We start from the raw sequence: 17,561 nt of genomic DNA, 5'->3' as shown, positions 1-17,561 counted from the left end.
GTGAAGGAATAACCCAAAGGAAGAGGAAGCAAGTAGCTGTTCTTGACTGTTTAGTACCACCATGACATCAGAGGTCTCCAGAAATATAGAGGGAATTTGGCTCCTTACAGGAAACTTCATAGTGTAGTTCTGTATGTACTGTATGCGTGGGAGTAAGTAATCCAACCTATGTTGTAGAAGAGGGCAATGAGGAGATGGTAGACTATTTTGACAGGAAAGGTGCTGTGAAGGCTTTACTTAAAACTGAAAATATTGGAAATAAGGATATCTACTGTAGAAATATAGCTCAGTGTAAGCTAATTTAGCCTACTTCTTGACCAAATGAAGTATTTGCATTAGCAAATATTTTAAAGGTGTTCTGTGCACTTCTCTGTGCTCCTTAGCAAACCTTGGTAGATGTGGAATAGAAGTGCGATCACAGATCAAAATTAGTTGTAACTTCCAGTAGTCTGTCACCAGAATAAATGTGACCTGCTTTATAAGGATATGTGTTGCTGACAACAGCTCAAACAACATTCAAATAACTCTCCATCAATATTTTTGAAAGATTAGAGCACTTCAGTTGAAGTTACCTCCACTTCTGCAAACATGCCCTGAAGCAACCTTTGATGACATTAGCTCCTAGGAAAAGAGTAAGCCACGTATTATGTATGCATAAACAACAGACATTCTAAGATGTTTTTGAACACATTCACAACTAAATGAATAAAATAAATAAATAAAATGAACAAAATAAATAAAAGGAATAAAAAATAAGAATATAAAATAAGTAAAATTAAGATAAAAAACTGATAGTAATAATGACAGCAAGGGGGAATTTGACACTGATAAGGTAAAAAAAAAAAAGCACACCTCAGTAGTCTTTGAAAGTGAATCCACAAACAGCTGATTAGTAGGGGGAGGAATAAAAATCTTTCTCAGTTATTTGAACTGGCCAAATGCAGAATAGATACTAAATTCTGTGAAACAGCACAAAATAATTTAGACAAGATTATCTTAGAAATGTTAAACCTTTTTCAAGCTAACTAATGTAAATGTAAACAAAAATATGCTAACATACATTAGCAACATGTGTAGTTTTCTAATGCCATTCATCTGCACAGCATATAAATGTTTAGTATTAAAAAGTGCACTTTAAGGCTAGCTTTCTTTGTGGCTTGCATAAGGTGATTATTTACTTGCAGTTTAACTTATACATTTTTATTTTTGCCACCAGCACTACAATTACAGCGTTCCTAAAATACATATTTGTGTGAATCGTGGATTAAGTTTCTTATTTTAAAACTAAACGATCTAAAATCTACTATATACAGTGGTGTTTATCTTCCTATGAGACTTTACATGAAGCTTTCACATTCTGCTTTCCATATGTATAATTCTGGATGCAGATCAAACTTGGATGCAATATAAGCTATGTCTGTGATGGAAGAAAAGATGTAAGGCACATTAACATACACTAGCCACTTTGAAACAGTAGTTTCTATCTTTTGTAAAAAAAATCTTTAATTCTCCTAAAGTTTTACATACAAAGAATAAATGAAATAAGATCTTATTTCTTTACAATTTAATACCAGAAATCGGTGCAAGATAAAATCTATTGTGTTGTTGACTTGTTTTTTCAAACAGGAACCTGAGTACGGGCAGGAAATATAGCATTATAACTAGAAGAATAAAGTCCCTTAATAATTTAAGTAGCTGACCAGATTTTTAATGTTTTACCACAAAACAGCAAGGCAACAGATGATAATGGCCTCATATTCAATGAATACCCACTGCAAACCTGAATATTTTCTGCAAAAAAAAACAAACCATCAAATTATGCACAAGAATAAAAAGCATCATAAATAGATGCACCTGATTTTTTTTTTTTCTTTTTTTAAACCACAAGTATCAAAATTTAGCATTTCTGTCACAGTCCTTGGACAGTTGATCTGAGATGACTACATTAAGCACGCAATTGCACTAAAGTAGACACCCCACAAGAGGCTTGCACTGCAACAGGAATATGGTTTTCATATAGGCACAGAATTTTTCTTATTCATGTTCAAAAACAACATGAAATACACAACTCAAGACAATATTAGAATTCATCAAACGTATCCTTGTTAGCAAAAAGTTCTTGCCACTTTGGTAACTGAAGTCACTGAATGTATCTAAAAGTTGTAGGTACCTTGAGGAAAATAAGAGTTCCATATTCAGCAAGGCAGCATTGTATCAGGATATTTTATACCAACTAAGGCATAAAGAACTTTGCATCTGGGTATACAATACTTAATTTTAGAATAAAGTTTTGTATTCTGTGTGGTGAAAGTGCATAGGAGTGGGATTCCACTGGAGCAGAAAGAATCCTCTCACAGTATTAAGGCCTTTCAATTTTAAGTGAAATGCATCAGGCTAAAGTCTGCACAGTGAAAAAAAATAGGACTTCCTATCATCATACTGAACACAACTGGAGTTTACTCAGCACGTCTTTTCTTCTCCTAGTTGCCGCTCATCTTCTTCATCAGCTTCCTCAATAACCTGAATTTCATCTGCTTGAGGTAAAGATGAGATCTCTGTTAGCAGTTCAGCTCCTTCAGCTTTTTCTTCTTCTTCAATCGCTTTCTTCCATATTTTGTGATTTTCACTGAGATGATGTATTAGCTGACAAAATATTCTTCTACCTTTTTTTCTTTGAGCTTCTGTAAAATTTAAAGCATTATGTTTTAGTTTTTTGAGATTCAAAGAGATCACATTTTACACACACACAAAATAATGCCGTCTTGAAAAGGAAATGTAAATTTGAGTAAAAACCACAAATGCTTACTCACAGTATTTGAATAGCAACCTGGATAATAAGGATAATCACGATAGCTACAGTATTTGAACAGCGTGATTTCAACCACCATTGTTACGCCTGAATCTAGTAAAAGAAAACCTGGTACCAACTCAAGTATAAAATCTTACTTAAAATGAGATCATCTTCTATTTCTTCATCATCACTCTCCAACTGAGCTCCATCATCTTCATTACTTTCTGCATCCTCCTCTTCATCAACCCACCGCCCTGGAAGCAGTCCTGCTGCATTATAGGAATTACAAAGGGGCCCAACTATGTGAGTGATAAAGGATTCTTGCAATTTTGCAAGCTGTGGAGAAGAACGATCCATGAAAGGACTTATAGGTAATCCAAGACTTGCCTCTTCATCACCCTAAAAAAAAGATTGCAAAAAAAAACAGAACTTCTCAAAATATTAACTTTAAATTTTGATTTTAGAGATTAATTTTGAGGAGATAAGTAAACAAAGCTGATTGCATCTTTTTACCAAAGGCAATACTAATATAGACTAAACTAATGAAAATGTAGTTAGAACAATCATGAAAAGATATTTTAAGACTTCCACATCTCAAAATTCTCCCTTCACCTTTGCTCTCAATATCTCAAAAATTGATAGTCTGTTAGAAGTCTTCAAGTTTCTAGAAGTAATAGAAAGTGAAAGATTACATTAGTACGCTTCACATAAAAACAACTTGTCAGTATTCAGGAAAAGAAGATGGAAATACTTTATCTGACTTTATCCTGACAGGTAATAATGTTCGTATTAGTTATACATTTACTCGCATAAAGAATTGATGATCTGCTTCTAATTAAAAATATGTATACTTCCAACACCTACCTGTTCATAAAATTCATTAACAATGCCTTCTGTCCATTTCAGATGCAGCTCTCTAACTTTTGCTGGGCCATTGATATCTGCCAGTTTGATGCATATCTGACAGACAAGCAGGCGATCATTTTCATTGCTCCATTCTATACCATGACTGTCGATGTCATTGGCCTGGGTTGAGCACATAAATTTTGAAAAATTAAGTTAAAACTATTTATGGGTATTATATTTTTAGGCTCTGCACCAAGACACTTGAATTATTTTTTCTATAGACTTTTTTTTTTTTTATCTTAACATAGTCAAAAAAGTCATTTTCCATCTGAAATAAGACTCGGGTCTACTACAGGTCTGCAAGGCCTACAGGCAATATAGAAACCAACATAAAATTGTTCTGTATGAAGAAAATAGCATATTTGCATTTTTAAAAACAACTCAATAATATAAAATTTTAAATACAATTGTTTAGTATCAACAAATATTCAATGGCAACACAAACATCAGTATACCACAACCAGCTCAGCGCAGGCAGTAAAATGTAACTAACCTTGGAATTAAATTCTGCAAGGAAATCAAAATGCTTCTTGAGATCTGTGGCAAGGATTGCTTCAATCACTAAGAAACGAAAACGCTTAAACTCTACGTGATCAAGATTTGATAAAAAGTTGTATTCTGGTCGTGATAAGAAAAGATTCCAGGCAGAAGCAGCGTGGTGGTTTTCTAAGACTGATCTGTCATTGTAAAGAACAGCCTACAAAAGAAGAGAATCATAAATTACAGATTTAAGATTTAGAACTTAATATTCTGAAGCTTAAGGATTAGCCACTAACAAGATGTTTTTCTTTTTCTTTTTTTTTTTTCCTTAATTAAACTACCCAATGATGTTTTACCTTCTAATTTTGATGGTTATAGGGAAAAAAATGGCAGGTGAGAGGAAAAAAAGCCAAGTAGTAAAAGCTTTTCTTTCCTCAAGTTCTCCAAAGGTCTTTTAAATTTCCATTGATGCTTTTAGGCACACATACTTCTTAAAACAGAGATTGAACTTCTGGTAATATGTATGGGGCATACACCAACAAAAACAAAACCAAAAAACTCAAACTGTATTGGTTTCTGATTTACTATTATTGTTGTTGTCATAATATATGCTTCTTGTCTCAAACTTCAGACATGCAAGCCACCATGATCAGTAATTAGTATTTTTCTTCCTCAATCACTACTCCCCTATGCAGTTTAGATATCTTTTATTCAGTGATTTTCCTTCCCCCCATCCCCAACTCATTTATTTTGGCTTTGCTCTATCTCACCTTATTCATCTTTCACTTTTAGACCTGAAGAGAATTTCCTTTCTTTGAGTTGCTTTTCTAATAAAGCTGATTACAGGAGATGAAAGCAAGCATATCTTGCTGATTTTCTCCTAGTTTATTCACCCACCCTCAAAGATAATGACTTATTTGGGAAACTTATCTGTTTCCCAAAACAGATAAATATGAAGTACAGATTTTAGGCAATGCAATTCACGGAACTAAAGAACACCTCATGTTTTTAAGGCAATTGCAGAAATCACTTTGATAGCGATAGGACTTTTCATAGGACTTGCAAAATGGGATATATCCATTAATTTAGCTGCTCTGCTTGAAATTATCTTTTACTACAATCTACATAGATTTAAGTTATTTATAGTTTTTTAAATTGAGATTTTTTTTTTAATATATGTACAATCAATACACAAAAATACATGAGAATATATCAGGAAAAAAAAAGTTACATGAGTAAATTCAAATTCATTTCTCAAAGCCTTAAATTGGGCAAATGATTCCTACACAGGCAATATAGGGATAAAGAAGAAAATAACTTTTACTAATCTCCTTGCAGATAGAAATAGTTTTCTGATTAAAACATTTCTTACCTGTGGTGCATTTGTAGCTACTAAAAAAGCATTTGTACGACCAGGATGATCATAATCGTGCATGGCAGCTGCCACATATAAAGCCATCAGTTCCAAGGCAGGAATGTTTGATGCCAGGCACCCGTAACTGTCATCAGTAACAGAACAGCTTTTTGAAGAAATATAGCTGACTTGATCAGGAGGACCACCACCAGCTTCATCTAAGAAAAAATCATATTTCTGTTTTTACATAAACCAGCAATTTTGAAGCACAATAGGAAAGGCCAGTAAGAAGTAAATTCATCATGACTGTACGTGTTGTCCAACAGGGTAGCCAAAATCTTCATGGAATTCATGGAAAGCTTTCACTATTTCAAGACATTACGCAAAGGCAACATGTTTTTGCAGGACATCCTTAAGTTTTTAAAGTGTCTCAAAACTGGAAAGTCCTAGAGCTTCTGCATTCAAACCAATTATTTACTTAGCACCAGACAGGGATATTAACATACTTTTACTCAGGCAAGTTTGCCCATTACAAGATAACTGTCATTCATACAAGTTAGAGAGATTTTGGAAAGAGCTGTTATCTGTCATAATGAGGGAAAAAAAGACAATTCTTAAAATTAATCTAATGTATTTCAAATGCTAAAAAAGGGCTGACTTTCATTTAGCATAGAAAACTTGAGTGAAACTGTTTTGTTGTCTAACAAGCCAATTCTTCTAATAACTGTTCTAAAATCAATTGCATTTTACTTCTGAATAGTATGTACTAGTATTGTCATACCACTACTGCTTTATAATAAAATATAAAGAATACTTGAGTGATAAGGATAATTAGTGGTTTTGTTCAAATGTACTGTGATGTCATTAAAACTTAAAAAATTTCATAAAATTTTTACAGCAAAAGAATAGAAGTAAACTATGTGGATGCATACCCATATCAGTTCCCAGTACATGCTCATTATGAATTTGCTGAAATCCAGGAATGGGCCTTGTGGTCAGATACCATACTGCATGAAGAACATCTGTGGCATGTATACGATTGTGATCTGAAAATTAAAAAATAAATAAATTAGGTGGGTGAGTTACTTCACACTCTTTACTGAAGTTTTTGCATTTAAATTGTTTTAAAACAGATCCACATTAAAAAACACTTTTTTTTTTCTTCCATAGAAGAAAAAGAAAAGAACCAGCACAAAAATATTTGTAACATTTTTCAATTTTTGCTCAGACATAATACTTTATCTTTGCCTTTCAGTTTTCATGACTCTTTATTCAATGCCATTTCCTCATTATTTATTTTTCTCAATCTGAGTTGTGAAGTCACTGTAAACAATTTCCACAAACACACACAAAAAATCAGTTAACACTTAGCGTGTATTTAAACTTTGCATAAGACATAATGTCTGTACACCTTATAAAAGAAGAAAGTTAAATTTAAAATGCAGTAAGGCATGAAAATACCAAAACAATTATCTATGTTTAACTTACATTAAAATGTGGAGAAACAAGACCAGGAAAAGCAATCACATACAGAAAAAGCGAACTAACTCATTTGAGCAGACTTGTTGACATGGGACATGGCAATAATTTTATTCATATAAAAACAGTACCTCAACTATCTTTTACTAAATATGTAATTAACCGTTTTAAAGTGTTCTATTTTTGCAAAAAGACCCAGGGAAAAAGCAATATAGAAAATTAAATAAACTAATCAATCAAATTAGTAAGAATCCAAGACAGAACTAAACTTTTCTATCTAATATCTAAACAATTATAACTGTTTTTGATACATCATCTAATTGTTTTTGTTAAAATTAGAATCTAATACTGTTTGTTGTATGCTGCAGAAAGGACCTAAAGAGGATCACTGACTGACTACAAAATGAAACATACTATTAAAAATGCACTATATGAAAATCTGATAGTATTTATTCTGCCACTTTTGGACCTGTCTTTTCCAGTGAAGAGCTGGAAGAAATAAATGGTAAGCATAGAGAACAAGGATTTACTAAGGAAAATTAGAATTTGTTATACAAAAAGAGACTTGACAGACTTTGAAAACAGAAGAAAATTCACTAAATATGAGTGGACAACTGTTCCATCTATCTCCCACAATGGATCAATAACAGTGAAATATCTAATAGACCAAATTTACCATAAAGGAAAACTCAAACATTAAGGAAAAGATTGCATTTTAACTTGTAGTAGACACTATCACTGAAAGTTTTTAAGAAAAATGTGAGATAAAAATCAAACAAGTCCTAAGCACGCTTCATCCATCCTGAAAGTCTGGAATGGATTAAGTAACCTTTCAGTCAGCAATGGGCACTAGACATTCATACCAATTTGATACCTACAAGCATCTGGGCCAGTAAAAACATCTGTGACATGATTTTACTTATTTATTTTAAAGTTGGCAGCCCTAAACATATTGATGAATGATTACAGTGAAAGTTCTTTCTCGTTCTTCAATTACAGCCCTAATCCAATTTTCTGTTAAATCAGCTGAGGTTCTCCCACTGACTTCAATATTTTTGAATGAACTACTCATCAAAATCTTTAAGACTATATTCAGCCTATACATTAACAAGTCTAGTTTTGGAGGCCTTTTGTTTGTTGTTTTTTTGGGGGGGTTGTTTGTTTGTTTGTTTGTTTGTTTGCTAAATTCTGACATAGATACATCGTATAAAAATATGCTGTATACCTCCATACCAAATATTAATATACCTCAAGGAAATACATAAATATAAAAGAAAAAGACATATACAATTGGATATTACTCACAGGGAATATCTCGGTAGCCATTTTCCAGTGCACAGAAGTAATTCATGAATTCTTTAATTGGGATTTTGAAAATCTCAAACAAACCAGTGTCTTCAAACAAGGTGTAAGTTACCTAAACATATATTAAAATGAATTTTAGCCTGGAAACATCACAGTAGCTGAGCATATTCTGCTTTTTCTAAAAAAAAAAAAAAAAAAAAAAAGTTCTAAAAATATTCCCATCTTTATAAATTTTGCTTGCTGATAGGGCTGAAAACTACTGATATTTCATTAAAGTTTGCCAGAAAGCTACTGTCATACATTAGTTAGATGTTTACAAATCTAACTAATGTCAAAACATTAGTTAGATGCTTAATCATTTTTAATTGAGAAATTTTAAAAAGCATTTTTAGCATTCTCTTAAATACATATGATAAAAAGCCTGCATTTTGCTACTGATTATACAGACAACTGATGTTTGAATCATATCCACCAAACTTTTCATAATACATCAGAGAACTCATGTTTTATCTCATGACCAAAATAGAAGAAATCTATATTCTTACTTATCACTCAAAAATTTAGATTACCTAACTATAGTAGCAGATCCATTAATATAAAAAGAAATAAAAGAAGCCACATCACATTGCGTATTTATTTTTGAGACCTTGGAAATCCTCTCTCTTCTATTCAAATCTCAGGTATTTTTTAACAAACCTATCAAAAGCTAACAAAATGTCCTCAGAACATCCACACACGTATATACAGTACAAAAATATTGAAGTGTACATGTAGAATCTGGCAACTACAAAGATATAAAAGCTTTTTAAGACTGCAAATATTGAGAAAGCTTTTCAAAGACACTACTTTTCACTTTTTGCCAGCTCCTACCCAGCCACTTAAGAATGAACAAGCTCTAAAATGTGGGAGGTTCTCAAAGCAACATGAGAGCAAAATGAGGGGCGTCCCTCCTTTCAGCTGTCCTAAATATTTCCTTTTTATACATACCCAATCTGTGAATGTTGCAACTAATAATGATAAAAACGCAGCTTATAGCATAACTGACAACAGGACTGGTGAGGAGAAGAGATAAAACACATACACACAAAATCAGGAAGAACTGATACATACATTCTGGTTAAATAGAAACCTGCTCATTGAATTGCTTACAGGTTTAAACTATCCTATGGGTTGCACACAAATGAAATACCAGCTAGTATGGATCAAAGAACATTCGTATACAACTGCAAAAATACCAATCAAAAATGGATCGTGGCATTCTACACTGTACATTAACAGCAGTCAATAACTGAGGTGATAAAAGTCCCATCAATTTTCATCAAGTAAAAAAAAAAAAAAAAAAAAAAAAAAATCACCTACTTGAAGACTTAAAGTAATAGCTAGAATACCTGTGGATTGGGAAAGAAAAGATTGCATCTAATAACAAAAATTAAATTATCCCCGTTGTTTTTTCCTGACTTCAGCACAGGTGCTGGTCTATTTTTCCACCTGCACCTGACTACTTCTAACTTGTTTCCTTCCAGGTGCTTGTTCATAACACTACTTTGAACCAAGAGCAATGTGCATTCTAATTCAGGATAGAAAATTAAGATACCAGCAAGTAAAAAGCATTTAAACTTTGGATCAGAACCAAATCCAGCTCATACTATAATTCCACAATTCCTAAATCCAGTATAAAGAAAGAGACAGAAGTTTACAGGTGATACTGATGAATCAGAAAGTCTGGGGAAGAGCAAACAGGTTCATTCTTTTGCACTTGCCATTAGACTGGCTTCAGCACAACATTAAATTGCACCAAAGAGGTTTGTAGTAAGTCAGAAAGAGATAAAAGGGATACTACATGCAGAAAGCAGTATGGAAAAAAAAAATCCCATTGTTTGTAGGATAAAGGGGCAAAAGACTGCCTAAAAGATCACTTCTCTTCCCCCACAGGTGTAGCTCTGGCAGAAATGTTTTACTGAAATAAAGAAAAAAGAAATAGTTGACAAACAAGGTAGCAATTCTGAAAGCAGGAGAATTTTTATAGGAAATGGCACATTACTACAAACCTATTCCAGTAACCATAAATCGAATGTATTTTACACTGAAAACAAAATTCAGCCATTTTGGAGCAATTTCTCTATAAACAAAGCACTTTTTATGGTTTACAATGAGGTGGAGTAGGAAAATGGAATTTCTACTTCACAACTTAGTTTTCAAATATACATTGAATGCAGAATTTCTTCATGGTTTAAATTAATATAAAGGCATAACAGCTTCAAGCAGTCTCCCTATCCCTCATATAACAGAAGACAACAAACCCGGCTAAGGATCCTTCCAGACTGGTCTCCCATTTCTTGCACAAGGTCAAAAATTTGGAAATTCCAATTGTTCATTTTCTCCATCAATGAATCGTGTTCTGTTATCATCGTTTCTAATTTAGGATTCTGCACCACCTGCATAAGAGTAAGAGACTTAATCAACTCTAAAATAAGAATGAAAATTAATTTGCCAACAATATCGACCAAAAAACCCTATGAGAATCATAAACCATAGCTGAATTTATTGAATGATGCCATATCTGTGGCTATGAGAAAATAATAAATCAGCAGTACAAATAACACTGGACTTTTCATACTTTGGGGAAGCTTCCTGACATGGTGATAATTATTTTATCATCAACATAATCTTTAAAGCAAACTGAGTTAATAAAACAAAGCAAAAATGCATAGGGTACCAAAATGTATACTGAGCTTTGAGAATTCCTTAGCTCAACCAGCTTTAAAAAAGCGTTATGAAGACTCAAAATATCAGTAAAGCTTAAGAAACACTTTGTCTTCTTGCACTTCCAATATACTGCATTGTGTGAACATTGACAGTTTCACTGAAACTGCCACATACTTCATAAATGTCCAGGAGAAAATACTAGTCAATTAGTATTTAAATGTAATATCTACATTAACTCTACACAAATTAATTTTAAAGAACAAAAATTCATGCAGTTCACTATCTTGTCATTTACTAGTGAAATTTAGGCAACATAGAAATATATTATTAATTGTAAATTTTAATTAAAAAAAAAATTGGTGATGCACCATTTCCCTTCAGACATGACAGTTATTAGCAATGCAAAAACCTCTTTACAGCATGTTTCAACTGATAAAGAAATACTCTACTATCATAAGTTACTTCAAGTTCTTTTGCAATTGCATACTTACAAGTGAATTATTTTGTGTTTGAGTCATTGTTTCCTTCTTTTCATCTTTTGTCTCCTCTGTATGGTGGAAAGACTCCTTTGGGAGACTAGCACTTCCAACTTCACCTTAAAGAAAATAATTAGATAATTACTATAACAATAATTTATTTGTAAACACTAATGTCTAATAATTCTTTAAATTAGACAGATCTCTTCAAAAAGGAAATAGCTTGTTTCTAAACCAATTATTTAAGAATTTTAAAACAAGAAGTTGTAAAGGAGGAAATCTATTACAAAATATATTTGAAGATATAGAAAAGGTAGCATGACTTTTTACTTGCACAAACAGTTTCACTGTTAAGTTTAGCTGAGATGGTAGACACATTTTGAAATACTGAGTACAGGTCTATGAAGGTACAACTGGGTGTCTATTATTCTTATTCTGAAATAGTGAATATTTTAGATTACATCAACCATATCAAGTGAAATAAAATATATGGATAGACATTTCTTTAAAATTATAGTACAATTTAATCTAGAAATAGAAAAATATTAATTTAATTGGCTTTGGAAAAAAACCCAAAGCACAAACGTGTATGTATTTTCAAAATCCCACCTGATTTGTTGTCTTTATAATCCTCAAATTCTTCCTCTAGTGATGGAATAGGCTTGAGTATCTGACGTCCACAGCTTACAGAATACATGAAATATATGTAAAACATTCAGTATTTTTCTTCCTTTGCTATTGTTGTATTCTATTGAAAAATATCTGCAAATTACTTTCCTTTACAAGCTATGCTTTTCAAGGATCCTCCACCACATGACCATGAGTACTTTCTCTATTTAGACATACAAATTTAACTTGTACTTTGAAAATAATCAGCTATCACCTCTTCTGGACTCACCTACACAAATTAATAAAGTAAGGCTAACTGTTTAGAAAGTGTTTAGACATAGAGAATTAAGATCCCAAACCAGAAACAATTCTCTAAAATCTGTTAAATACTGTTACTCTACAGTAACTGCTGCTTTTCCTACAACTCCAGTTCAATTGTGCACATGCATCATTCTTCAGTTCCCTGGGCAACACAGTTACAAATTATTATGATATGTCTTTTTTTTCCATACTAATAAATAATAGTGATTGTTATTTTACTTTTTTTTAAAAAAATATCATTAGTATTTTCAGTACACTGAGTTAGTGAAAATGTAACAGTTTACAGTACCTGCTACACACATAACCCACGGGTGTTTTAACTTGCTGCTGATAATCTGAAGAACTAAATGCGTGCGTTGGAGTCTTATTGATATTAATGCTTGGTTTTGTAAGAAAATCAGCAGTGTCAGGAAATTCTACAGGTGACCAGCTGCCACTGGAGACAGATCCATGAGTAGGTGAACCCACTGGACTCAGGCCGGGAGAAGCACCTTCCAAAACAAACATAACATTGGGATCAGATTACAGTAAAAACACTTCTGGTTAGAAAGACTGGAATTGAACAAGAACTTTTATAAATTGTAAAGAACATGGAAGTAAATATACATAGATCAGCAAGGTTTATTCCAAGTTTTGAGAGTTCCTAATATTCTGCACACACTAGGTCACATCCGAAGCAGTAATCTACACAAGGTGGTACAACCTCTGGCTTTGAAGGGTTTTGGTTTGTTTTAACTTTGTTAAGCAATTGCTGAATCTTTCCATTACCTTTTCTGATTCAAAATTTGATATTTAAATTTTCCAGAACAAATAAGCAAAAAAAATTCATTATTGGTATTAGCCTTAGGAAAAATCTTTTTCCTCATTGTTTGTGATTAAAGAAAAAAAGGCTTGAGATGCTTTTAAAAACATAGCAAGAAAAAAAGTTGTAATCATGTCTTTGAATCTAGTGATTAAAGTGGGCAGATATTGGCTATTATTAATAGTGATGTGCCTTTTCATTAATTCTATGACAATCCATTCAAATCTGCCTAATAATGAACTTTAAACAAACAGAAATGAAACAGAACAAAAATAAAATACAACCCTAAAGTTTGTTCATGGATAATTCAAAACTTATAAAACAAAACAATAACAAAATCATTCTTGCTTACATATATGAAATTCCCCATTCTCATGGAAAAAAATAAGCTAGAGTTTACTTCTGGAAATCCAGGAAAGAAAGCCCATCAAATCATACTTTGATTACCATATACCTGATGTGAATTTAAAACAAAATTTTGTGTTAAGCCAACATATCAGTTCTCCCCTTTGCAAAAATTTACAAAAGATGGGTTATCTATGAGTGCACGAAGTGAATTATAGCCATTGTAAACAAACTTTTATCAAAGAGAAAAAATTGCCCTTTGCCAAAGGCTCAAAGAGCAAAATAAACTAAGTGTGCTGTGGGTGTCCCATAGCTGAATTACTTATTCTCCTGCAAATTCCAAAGCAAAAATTCGATCGTAATTATTGTGATTATATGCTGCACGTTAACAAATTACTAAAAGTATACAAAGCAGGCACCAATTGCCCTTAAATAAGGGATGTGTAAGTTACACATCTCAAACAGTATCACAGGCCACCCTGAATAGACTCATAGGCCTTAAGAGTAGAAAGTAAGTTTTGGTGTTCTAATGGGCAATTTTTAAGTCCACAGTGTCTAAATAACATTGTTCTATTACAAAAAGCTGTAGTAAAAGTAAAAATAAACAGTTCCTTATTAAGGTATGTGAACTTTGCAATTTTTAACAATTACCAACCAGGCCAAATATAACATTTTGCAAATTCATAGTGTTAGACAAATACTTGAACTTTATACAAAGTTGATGTCAACTTTTTGAGTATTCTTAGAAGGAAATGAAAAATATATATAAAGTATATTTTTAGAAGATAAAGAACAAGTTGATGTAATGTTATTGTTACATTTGCATGAAAAATAACTTCAAAAAAAATTGCAATGCATGATATACTTACTACCTTGTGCAATTTATACAGCCTGATGGCAGGATGTCAATCTTACCTGCTCGTCTGGGACCTACATGGTGAGCCAGTGTTAAAGATGATGATCTCTGTTTTGGTATCGTCAGCAGGTTTGCACCAAAAGATTGGTGAGATCCATTTGAGTGAGATCCTTGGCTGAATTACAAAGAAACAAGGAAATCAAAACCAGAAGTCCATCTACAAGAATTTTCCTTCTGTCCCACCATGTATTTCGCCATTATCAGACAAAATGCTTGCAAGATGTCTAGACTGCTCTGATATGGTTCCGCTACCATTCCAAAAAAGAAAGTACTAGAAAGAAATCAAGTCCAAGATCAGATAGACAACGTATCACACAGAATAGTAAAAAACTTATATGTACTGTGCAAAAGCAATAGAAGATATTATGTAGTACTAAAATGGCACAGCGAGTTCATTCAGACAACTTGCCACATCATTTATTTCCTAAAATTGTATTTACTTTTTTTGAACATTGTCTAGAAAGGGTCCAATATCCATCTGAGCAATTGTATTTGTTTATCAACTAGACTTCTCTGCAGGGCACTGAACAATACTTTCATGACCACTTGTTTTTTAAGGAATACTATGGAAAGTAACTGGAATTTGCTGAATCATTATGTTTTGCATAACTCCTTAAAATCCCACTGCTAAATATTACACAATGATTGTGAATTTATTCATTGGTGATAATATCAGATACAACATTGTGTGCTTTAACAAAGCCAGCTACATTCTAAGCCTAAAAGCTTTTAAAATACTATTTACATTGCAAATGCAATCATATGCAGCTGCAGCCTGCTTCTCAAATCAGTTTTATATAATAAATGAAATAAATAAATATCTTAGAAATAATGCTGCTTTTAACTGTCAGCTCCAATAGTTGTATCCTTAACCTGATTGATAAGTTATGCCATCTGCTGTTGTAGGCCTGGAATTACACTCCTAAATTCCAATTAAACATTTCCTCCAGTAAACAAAAATGTGATGTGCAATTAAAAGCAACTGTACGCATGTAATTTCCAGTGAAAATAATTTATGTGATATAATTATTTTGTTTTAGAATGGGAAAATAGTATTTATTCAAATATCTTTGGTCTTATTTTATCAGGTTTCAAAGAAAAGTCAAACAATTATTGACCCAATCTCCTTTTTTTTTCTTTAATAGATAGATATAAAAAAAATAAGTGAGTTAGAGAATAAAGACAGATTTATTATTTTGAAATTTAATGCTGACTTATTAGGAAAACTTTAAAAGTTGTTCAAGTTGATTCAATTTGGACAGTGAATTTTTTTTTGCCATTTGTAAACTGTTCAGTTTTCATGACGTACCCTCTTAAAGCATATAAAATTTTTTACATCAGTACTTAGTGTAGGAATACTAACAAGCAAGGCCAGTTCACCTCATGTTAGTTTAAATGACAAACCAAATCAATAGAACAGGTCTTAAGAGCACTGTCTTGATAGGTGAAGAAATTTTTTCAACATTTAATCAATTTTTGGAACAATAGGTTATGGTATCACTGTGTAATGTATTATCTTTGTGAACTCAGCTAAAATTCAGTTGAAAGCAGCCACTGTATGTAAAATAATATTCTGATTTTTTCATAAGCTTTCCTCCTAGCAAAATTTCCTACTTCATTCTCCCATTTTGCTATTAGCCTGTCTCTCTTCTACTGGTAATTGGGCTCTTCTTTGGGATGAGTCCTGTTGTAAGACAGAAAAAAATGCTGCCTTTTCTTCTGCTGAATTATTTTTCTGACAACTTAAAGGACTGGCTCAAGAGCCAGAGCCAGTGGGACAAAGAGCCAGGAGGAATGCAGGACTGCCTCTCTTGGCTACTTCCAGTGAATATGATTCTTTCAAATGCTGATAACCAAATCAGCATAAACATAAAATCTTTAACCTACCATCATAATCAAGCAGTGACAATTTGTGATATGCTTTCAGTCTGATTTGAAAAAACCAATGGAACTGTTGTCTATGGATGAGCTGTATAAATGGTATAATATATGGTATAAACTTTCACTGAAGTCAAATTCATCTGGACAGTCATGCCTATGGAAAGCTACACGTAACAACAGACAGTATCTGCAATCACATTTCATAACCAAACCAGAATTAAACTATATACTTCATAAAAAAATCAAAGCATGTGTGTTATTTGAAGGGGGAAAAAACAACTGACAATTGCCAAACTGTTTAAATGGTTCACTTTAAAATTAAATATTATCTTGATAAATAAACTATTGGACCTGTATATAATCTTTCACTTACTATCAGTAATTATCAAATATCACTCTAACTCACATTTTCTTTTAAGAAGTCATCTATTTACTTATCATCTATGCAAAAACAATTCTTAACAGTTGAAACTACACAAAAATCTTTTTTAAAATTATTTTTAAATGATTTTAATGAGTTGCATGACAATTTCAAACATCTGTTGCACTTTTTCGAGCAAAACTACAAGAAAAGTTAAACAGAAAGAAAACAGAATATTAACTCTATTTCTAATTCAAAATATAATGCTGATTTTGGAAACAAAAGCTTGGTTTTTGTTGGGTTTTTTTTTTTTTTTTTTGCATTATACTTCATAGTACGCCTTAATGCCTGCTTGAATAATGCCTGTATGAATAATAAATAAGTACTGCAATACACACATGCAACAGTGATTACCAAATGCAAGAATGACACATAATCCTTTTAATTAGGAAACAAATTTTCAATATGTTTAAAATATATATCACTTTCAAATTTCAACTAAAAGGCAAAAGAGGAAGTCAGTTACAATTTACAGGTTATACAATTGCAAAACAAAGTAATTTATTTTGACTCATTTTTTGGTTCCTACTAAAACTAATATTCAGTCCCAGTCGCTATGATGGTGCAAACCATTCAGCTTCAAAATGACTTAATTTCTACTTGAGGCCAGCGTTATAAAAGTGTTGCATATTATTAAGCTGTCAGAATTTGAAGACATAATTTAAATACAAGATTCTACATTAGTTACTTACACCATTACAGATATGAACATTTTTGAAAGGCAACGTTTATTATTCTACTGTTAAAATCCTGTTAGGTGGCAACATGT

General features: G+C 32.2%; 1 protein-coding gene across 2 annotated transcripts in view; it reads right to left on the bottom strand.

Annotated features, from left to right (window-relative positions):
* Nucleotides 1-1,477: 1,477 nt before the first annotated feature.
* The window catches only part of PDE3B (phosphodiesterase 3B), a 76,680-nt gene continuing 60,596 nt past the window's right edge, over nucleotides 1,478-17,561 (bottom strand). For both annotated transcript variants that reach the window (XM_031614055.2, XM_090140487.1), the window contains 12 exons: nucleotides 14,490-14,605; nucleotides 12,717-12,918; nucleotides 12,107-12,180; nucleotides 11,513-11,616; nucleotides 10,616-10,750; nucleotides 8,316-8,427; nucleotides 6,464-6,577; nucleotides 5,550-5,749; nucleotides 4,191-4,394; nucleotides 3,656-3,817; nucleotides 2,947-3,190; nucleotides 1,478-2,681 (listed from right to left, as the gene is read on the bottom strand). In XM_031614055.2, the coding sequence (XP_031469915.2) occupies nucleotides 2,461-2,681; nucleotides 2,947-3,190; nucleotides 3,656-3,817; nucleotides 4,191-4,394; nucleotides 5,550-5,749; nucleotides 6,464-6,577; nucleotides 8,316-8,427; nucleotides 10,616-10,750; nucleotides 11,513-11,616; nucleotides 12,107-12,180; nucleotides 12,717-12,918; nucleotides 14,490-14,605 (1,888 nt within the window). In that variant the 3' untranslated portion in view covers nucleotides 1,478-2,460. The remainder of the gene's footprint in view (nucleotides 2,682-2,946; nucleotides 3,191-3,655; nucleotides 3,818-4,190; nucleotides 4,395-5,549; nucleotides 5,750-6,463; nucleotides 6,578-8,315; nucleotides 8,428-10,615; nucleotides 10,751-11,512; nucleotides 11,617-12,106; nucleotides 12,181-12,716; nucleotides 12,919-14,489; nucleotides 14,606-17,561) is intronic.

The sequence above is a fragment of the Phasianus colchicus genome, chromosome 5, assembly GCF_987193195.1.
Source record: "Phasianus colchicus chromosome 5, bPhaCol1.hap1.1, whole genome shotgun sequence".
Lineage (NCBI taxonomy): Eukaryota > Metazoa > Chordata > Aves > Galliformes > Phasianidae > Phasianus > Phasianus colchicus.
Note: the sequence above shows the minus strand (reverse complement) of the source record. Positions and strands in the feature narration are given on the sequence as shown.